The sequence below is a fragment of the Chinchilla lanigera genome, unplaced genomic scaffold, assembly GCF_000276665.1.
Source record: "Chinchilla lanigera isolate Chin_1 unplaced genomic scaffold, ChiLan1.0 scaffold00065, whole genome shotgun sequence".
NCBI classification, from domain to species: domain Eukaryota; kingdom Metazoa; phylum Chordata; class Mammalia; order Rodentia; family Chinchillidae; genus Chinchilla; species Chinchilla lanigera.
The window spans coordinates 519,669-528,260 of record NW_004955466.1 but is presented as its reverse complement, the minus strand read 5'-3'; the positions used below and the strand labels follow the sequence as shown (position 1 = coordinate 528,260).

Here is an 8,592-nt window from a genome sequence, read left to right as displayed (position 1 = left end):
TTGCTGCTCGTGCTGGCGCAGCTGTCCCCGGCTCGCGGCCACCGCACCACGGGCCCCAGGGTAAGTGCGCCCCGGACGCGCGCCCACCTGCGGAGGGCGACGAGCTCGCCGGCCGCCTCGCCCCGGGGCGCGGGAGGAGGGAGGGAGGTGTCAGGTCTCCGCCTCCCCAGCGCCTGTCCAGCCCGCTTCGGGCTTCTGGCAGAAGCTGCTGAATAAAGATCGCTCCGTTGCCCCCTCCCCTTTGCCCCAACTGTCTCTGGTGGGTGTTCTTTCCCAATTTCTTCTCCCACGGTATTTTGCTCCGGGACCCCTAAAGGCGCCTCCTGCGTCCGAGGGAAGCTCCCTGAAGCCGGGCTTCCCTGTGGTCCTACGCGGCGCCCGTCCCGGCGCGCTGGCGTTTTTCGCAGGCGGCGTGGAGGGGGGGGGGCAGGGGGAGCAGCTCTGCCTGGAGAGTTTTAGGTTACCCGCGAGCCACACAAGGACCTTGTGTTGTTGTTGTTTTAAAAAGCGATCGCTGCTCGTAAAACCTGCAGTAGATAATTTTAATGCTCCCTCCTGCCGGCACGGCCCTGGAGGAGGGGCCGAGGTGGGGGGCTGCGGAGAGCCTGCGAAGAGCTGCGCCGTGTTTGAGGGTCTCTTCCCGCGGGTGCGGTGCTGGGAGGTTGGATTACTTGTTGAACCCTGGTCTGACTGGAGTTTCTGATCGACATGCAACGTGCCAATTCTGTGCACAGGACAGGCTGTCCAGGGCATTGTAAAATCTCCTGGATCCAGCATGGTTGTGTTTATTTCTGGTCTCCCCCTCCAGCTGGTCTAATAAAGATTTTCACTGCTTTAAAAATGTACCGTTAAACCATCTAGTGGATCACTGGGCCACACTGAATCCAGGCTGTCTCTGGCCACGAATCCCTTAAGTCAGGCTCTCCGGATACCTGCTTGCCGAGTCCTGAAGGTAACTAGGATGTTTAAAAAGGAAGTTGCCTGCTCATCCAGCCGGTGCCGTCCTTCCTGGATATCCATCGGCCCCCTTTCCTGGAGGGCTACCCAGCCCCATGACCACCTGTTCAGATTGCAGCTTCTTTCTTCATAGATTTTGCTATATGAGAATCATCTTTATAGCTGTCGTGTGTGGAGGGTAGCCTCACAAAGCCCGGAGAGCCTTAATGACTGCCAAGATGCGTGACTGCCCAGATGCTGAGCTGATGACATCCGATCCCAGCTATCGCTGTGAGATCAGATTTGCAGCCACTTAGGAAAGAAAAGTGTTTGTCCCCGTGTTGGGCCAGCCCTTGCTTTTATGACCAGATGTGCAACAGCAGCAGTTAAAGTGAGGCAGATTAGATCCAGGGCGTGTCATAAATCCTCGACAGCAGGCATTCCCAGCGCTGAGGCAAGTCAGGGCTCTGGGAGTGACTTTTATGGATGCAGATGAGGATGCCTTTTAAATGAAGCTGCTTGGTTTGATATTAGGACTCGGAGCTCTTAAACTCTGAGGTCAGGCGAGCCATAGCGTTCCCCCAGTAATTAGGAACAGTCAAGACAGAGATAGAGACCAGAGCACCCCAGCTGAAATCTGGATGCCCGCCCACAGGAGGGTCCGCAGGAGGGTCGGAAGGAGAGAGGCCCTCGGACAAACGGTGGGGGACTCGTTTGCTGCGGGGCATGTCTAATGTCTCAAGCCATATGGCTGTCCTTCCCTGCCTCCTGAGACTGGAGGAAGCACCTCTTAGGGGAAAGCTAGGGACCTTAGGGGAAATCTTTGGTTAAGGTTTCCCTCCAACCTCTTTAGCTTATTCATTTCATAAAAGTGGCGGAGCGTAGGCAGGGACTTTAAACAGGCTTGGGTATGCCCCAGCGGCATCTTTCTCTTTTCCTCGTTCTTTTCTTTTGCTCTTTCTCCTAACATCCATGCACACACATGAGCAGACACATGTGTGTTGAGAAAGAAGGAAGGGGAAGCTGCTGTCCTGAGCATGTGGTTCCCTCATTGTTACAATCACCACGGGCAACAAGAAGAAATACATATATGCACATTTGGTCTGGTCACTTTTCTGACCTCTTGTGCTTACAAGAAGGAGTTACAATTTTTTTTTTTTTTTTTTTGATACCGGGAATTGAACTCAGGACTTTGCACTTGCCAGGCAGGCACTTGTGCCACTGAGTTATATCCCCGGCCTGTGCTTACAAGAATGAGAAGATAGATTTTTTTGGGGGGGGATGCCATTTTGCAGAAGAGGAAACAAAGCCCAGGGAGGCTAATGGGAACTTGCTTGAATCACTCATGGTGCCTGATGTGGCTCTGGGAGCCAAATCCTAGTTTAAGTGGGCTTGAAGACTGTGTGCTGTCCACACCAGCAGCTGCAGGGAGTGTTTGTCCAGCTCGGGATGCCATTCCTGTTAAAGGAACAAACAGATGACTCAGCGAGAAAGCCCTGAACCCGGATGCCTCAGACAGGTCTGCGGAGAAAGTGTTAACACTATTTTTTACTGTCCGTGTCAATGAAGAGTAATGTTGGAGCTACAGCCTATCTCAAAGGACTCCAGATCTCTTCTATGGCTTCCTGGTGGCCCCGAAGTATGGCTGTGGTTGAGAGTGAGGGCATTATAGGAGGAGCAGAAAACATCTGGCTTGTTGCAGAATTCCCTTCGGGCACCCCTAGGTCTCCGCTGGTAATCTTTTGAGTGACAGAGGCTTAAAGATTGGCATCTTTTCCAGCTGGCTCTCTAGGAAACCAAGAACATGCCCTCTCGGTTTAACTTTATCTGGCTCACTAATTGAGCTCCCCCGAGGCCTGGACCCCAATCCTTGCCCCCTTATTTGCTTCCGGCCTTCCTTCATAAAATTCCTGACATTTGTTTGACTCTGGAAGCCAGCAGCTATCAAGTATCAGATTGGCGGCTATTATGTAGGAAGCACCTGATTTGGGGGTCTTTTAGCTCTGAGCAGCCGCGTGGCTACCTGGGATGCTGGTCAAGATTCTTTTAATTACAGAGCAGACAGCCATTTCTTTAATCCCACACAGGTTACTGAAAGTACTTCAGGGGAGGGTGCAGTGGGGAGGGGCTGTCCTGGCCCGATGCACGCTGGCTGGCGGTCAGGCCAAGTCGACTGTCCGTCTGTCTTTGTTCAATCCTCTGTCTACTGTTGAAGACAGGGGTGAGGGTGAGGGCAGGGACTGAGTCCAACCTGTCCACACAGGCAGCCCCAGAACCCAGGGTAGGGTAGGGATTTTCTCTCTTGGACTTTGTGGAATGAGCAAATAAACACAGGTAATGGGTGTGTAATGGTGACCCACAGGTTCCACTTTTTAATGCTTTACCGTGACCAGAGGCAGGATATAAAATCTGAGAAGTTTGAGAAATGGGGGAAAATGAGAAGATGGAGAGATCTGGGCCGGAAACTGATTTCACAATCGTTTTAGGCATATTCTTTCTTTGTTCTCTCCGGCTCTGGCTTTCAATCCCAGCTCCCACGTTGCTGTCTGAGAACCCTTACCCATCTTCTGATGTTTGATTAGAAGCTATAAATCTCACCTCTGAACAACTTCTGTATTTGGTCCTCTTTAATTCTACCTTCTAGTCTTTCTATGGTGCACATGGCACCCTCAGGCCAGTATCTTCATTTTCTCAGCAGGAAATCACCTCTGGGCTTCTACATGCTTCATCCCGGCTTATTACCCGAGCAAACGTGCAGACCTGTTGAGGGCAGAGTAGAGATCTTACTCATCACTGTCCTTGTCCCATTGTAAAACATTCTGTTCATATTCACTGAGACGGACTAGACTGTATAGTGAGGGCTGGCCGGGAGCCCTGCTCTCATTTAAACCTGGAATTGGTTGCTTATGTGCTGGGCTTTCCATTTTTAGGCTTTTGTTCTTTTTTTTTTTTTTTTGGTACTGGGAATCGAACTCAGGACCTCACATTTGCCAGGCAGGAGCTGCGCCACTGAGCTATATCCCCGGCCCAGCTTCTATTCTTTGTTTAAAAATTAGTACATGTTTTGGTTATGGGAGAAGACTGGGGAGGACTGAACAAGTGCTCCTAAGTGGGGAAGCTGGCTTTAGCTTGGCCTTAGTTCCCTTTCCTATTGCGTATTAGGCTGTTCCTTTCACTGGACCAGCCTGACCCAGTGTCCGGACCAGGGTGGTGATTCGGCTGCTTAGACGCACTTTCTCTAAACTGTGTGCCCAACAAGAACTGTCCTCTTCCACGTGGAAGGACTTATCTCTGATGCTGCTTAGGTGTCAGGCCCCAAACCTGACTTAAACATTTTGGTAGAGCTGTTGTAAAATTAGAGGAACAAAATTGAGGAGGCTAGAAAGAGGAAACAGTCATTTTATAATCTATAGGCAATGCAGTCAAAATGGAAAGATCAGGGGCTGGGGATTTAGCTCAGTGGCAAAAGCGCCTGCCTGGCATGCGCAAGGTCGTGAGTTCGGTTCCCGGTACTGGAGAAAAACCAAAAAAAAAGGAAAGATCTTTGCTATCACCTCATTATTTCTTGAAGTTGAACATTTACCTTTCTTATGGCCCGGTGATTTCACTCCTAGATATGTGAGCCGACGGGAAACATCGTACAGCAGGCTTGAGTGACTGTTCAGATACCACAGGCTGGAGGAAGCCCAAGTGCTCAGCAGTCAGAGAGAAGAATAAACGGATGAACTCACCAAGTGAACAATGATACTCAGCCCAGACGAATAAACTATGACGTGCAAAATTAGGAGTAAATAAAATCTGGAATCAGGAAATATTCTAATAGATGCATCATGAAATCCTTTATAAACTTACAAATAACTAAAATTAAATCTTTTAAGAAATACGCGTTGCTACAATGCAATGATATGGAAAGAAAATCAAAGTAATGATGGCTCCTGACTCCCGCGGAGTCAGTGGAGGTAGGGAGTCAGGCTGGGGGGGACCGGTATGGTTAGTGTGAGTTAGTGTCCGTACTTTACCTTTACTGGGAGAGGGAGGATGCGTTTGAAGGTATTTGTCCGTTAGTAAAAACCCAATAGCCGATTAAATAGCAAGTCCAAGTGGGCTCTGCATAAATCAGTGTCGAATGTGTCATGAACCAAGGATTACAGTTAATGCAGTTCTTCGCACCTGAGGTCAAACACAAATTCCTGGAGTCAGGCACTCTTCCCCCTTCCCCCCTTCCAGATGTGTATGTGGCCCTGATCTAAAATACCACACTGGGGAATGATTATTGGCTTTTGTTTCAATTATTGGCCAGTCAGACTCAGAGCAGCCCCAGGCCCTGGCATAAATATGGACACCAGTGAGCCTCGGCCCAGCTGGCAGTGGGCAGTCTTCCCAGTCCTACTCAAGAGGTCTGCCCTGTGCATCTAAACCCCCAGCTGGCATGTAGAACCATTCACTACCAGATGCGGCTCCAAAGCCTGCTTTGCCAGTGGGGGTGGAGGCAGCGGGTGGGGGCGGGGAGGCCTGTTTCTAGTTGGTGCCTGTCATCATCCCTACCTCCTCCCCGCTCCCCGCTTTGCAGGGGCCGGGGCTGGGTGCTTGGCCCTCCTTAGCAGGTACAGGGCACCCTTTCTCTCCAGACCACATAGAGATTTATTGTTTCAGCAGCCAAGTTCTGGCATTGCCACCAGTGGTGGGGAATGTCGGTGCCGAGGGCCCCCTCTTTCTGTGTTTGTCACTACAGAGCTGTTTGGGAGAGGACAAGAGTGGAGCTGCTGATGAGAAATCGATCGTAGTTGCTGGTGAGGCCTGCCAGACAGAGTTAGCATTGTACACAGTACGTGCTCTGCACAGTCATGAGTCACCGGGGGGAGAGGAGAACTGGATCTCCGTGAATACTCCCAGCCGTTTCTATAAAGACCCAAGGCAGCGGGGGTCCCTATAGCAACCAGTTGGGTTTTGCTTTACGTGTGCTGTTGTTCAGAATTCAGTTGCTAGATCCCAAAAGGACTTACCTTTGACCACCAACCAAGCCTGTTAAGTGTGGAGCTCCGTGTACTTCCAGGATGTTTCCTTGGTTGCTCTCAGCCTTCCTGCTTTTGAGGCAGAGCAGGGCAGCTTGGTTTCTGTGACGCCGGACTCCCCATCAAGAGGACCAGGACTGGGCGAGGTCCCATGAGGTAGCATGTCAGGTGCATTGAAAGCGGACCCATACCGTAGCTGGTGAGCAACTTGGCCGTTCCTTCAAAGCCACTTTACACTACAGCGTAGATTAGATTCTACAAGGTTTGATTTGTAAAATAGTAACGGTGGACAAAAAACTGGACCTACTTCCCAGAAGGGTTTATTTTTAGGAGCAGATAAGCATCTCTAAAACAGTGCTGGGAGTTCTCAGTAATTTTTGTGGGTGTTTCTTGTGCCTTTGTTTTTGAAGAGTTCTGCAAAGCCCCTGGGAAGAGGACATGACAGTAGGCAGTGAGCGAGAGAGCGAGGGGAGGATATAAGTCACTGTGTAGGTACGCTGTGCCATGGCTAGGTCAAAAACAATGACGTGTGCTATCTAATAGGACTTTCTGCAAGGGTAGAAGGTTGGATGAGAACTTTCCTACGCTAGCCACATATGGCTATTAAAAACTGGAAATGTGACTGTAACTAGAAACTGGACTTTTAATTTCATGTAATTGTAGTTAATGTTAATAGCCACACCGAACACCCAGAGTTAAAGGAGGAAGGATTTATTTTAGCCCACAGTTCGTAGAGGTCTCAGCTCATTGTTGGCTGGCTCCCAGGCAGAGAGGCATCGCAGAGGAGAACCAGTCCATGGCAAGGAGGCAGGCAAGAGCAAGCAAGGGACAAGGACAGCTCTTTCTAGCCTTTATGTTTTATCCAGGCTATCTAAGGTGGGGAGCGCTCACACCTTAATCCTAACACCCTTGAGCCTAGCACTGCACTATGAATCAATCCCAGTGTCAGACACTGTAGATCTATCCACCTCTGAAAAGGTCCCACCTGTGACTGCATGAGGCTTTGGGGAGACAGCTAGACACAGGCATAATACCGCATCTGGCTCCTTCACCTGCCCTGGACCTTGGCAGCTATGAGCCACCTTACGTGTCCTGAGCTTTCATCTGTCTATCAAAATCCTGCTCATCGCAGAAAGGTTCATTTGCTGCCTGCAGTCCTCCCAGACTTGCCCCAGGCCAAATCCTGTTCATTTCCTGCGCTTTGCTTCTCCTGTGCTGTGCTCTCTGGTGTGTGTTCCCATCTGCTTCGAGTTCCAGCTGAGTGGGGGCGGCCTCAGCACCAATAAGGATGCAGACAGACTGAAGTTAGAATCTGGTTCTAGCACTCTGATCCTGAGCTACTAATTTAACCTCGTGGTTCTCAGGTTCCTGATTTATCCAATGGAGGTCACAGTGTCTGTGTCCCAGAGTAGATTGAGGGGAGATGGGTAACGTTCATTGTATTAGCTTCCTATTGCTGTGGTGACAAAGGATTGCAAAATTAGTGGCTTAAACAACGTGCATTTTTGGAAGTCAGAAATCTGACATGAGTCTTAAAGGGCTTAAAAGTCAGTATTGAGTTGCTCTCTAGAGATCTAGGGGAGGTTTCGTTTTCTTATCCTTTTCAGCTTGTAGAATATGCCTGCAGTCCTTGGCTAATGGGCCCTTCCATTTCAAAGTCAGCAATGGCCAGGCGAGTCTTTCTCATGCTGCCAGCAGTATCTTCTGCCTCTCTTCCCCCCATAAGGACCCATTGCGATAAAGTCAGGTCTACTGGGCAATGCAGACTAATCTTAGTTTAAGGTTAGTTGATTAACAGCTTTAACTCCATCAATGTTCTTCTTTCTTGTCATATAACAAAGCAGTATTGGAATTAGAAACCAAACATTTTTAGAGACTATTATTCTACCTCCTACATTTATAAAGAGTCTAGTGTAATACCTGGCTCATAGAAAGTGCATGTTCACTGGGGGCCACTATGTGACTGCATCTGTTAGAGTCTTTCTTTTAAAGTGAACTTGCTTAATTTTCTTTATAGACTCCTTCCTGCCCAAGAACAGGTGCTTAGTAAACGTTTATTGAATAATGGAATTTTCAATAACTGTAGATGTTTTCTTTCCTTATAAGGATATATTGGACAGTAAAAAGTAGACCAGAGTGTATGGTTCCCTTTGTGTAAAAAATATGGTTATACCTAGAGAAGTTTGGTGCATTATATGCTATGCAATTAGTAGTGGTTATCATAGGGCTGCCCGATTTCTATGAGATGTATTTTAGTATTTGTTACACCAGTTCTGTTTACAATGCATGTCTTTTAACTTTAGAGGAAAATAATAAAGATTAAAACACGTGTGATTGAAAAAAAAAACAGCTCCCAAATCTGTTTAAATCCAGCCTCATTACTGAATAACTTTTGACCAAGTCTCCATCTGATGCATTTGGCCTGTGCTCATGTTGGGTTGACTTCTAGGGCTAGTAACAATTAGTGCCAGGCCTCCTATTCATTTTCAGCATGCTTTGAACTCAGACTGCTTTAAAGGAGAGTTTTCAGTTAGCCTCAGCAGGACATAACTATAAAAATGCATTTATTGATGCTCGTGGGAATATAAATCAGTACGGTCACTTTGTAGAACGATAGTTGAAGTTGCACACACTCCTTGACCTG

The 8,592-nt window shown here is 48.6% G+C and overlaps 1 protein-coding gene across 3 annotated transcripts in view; it reads left to right on the top strand.

Moving 5' to 3' along the window:
• The window catches only part of Smoc1 (SPARC related modular calcium binding 1), a gene marked incomplete at its 5' end in the record, with an annotated part of 149,984 nt that continues 141,392 nt past the window's right edge, over positions 1 to 8,592 (top strand). For all 3 annotated transcript variants that reach the window (XM_005399241.2, XM_013521999.1, XM_013521998.1), the window contains 1 exon segment: positions 1 to 60. In XM_005399241.2, coding sequence (XP_005399298.2) covers positions 1 to 60 — 60 coding nt within the window.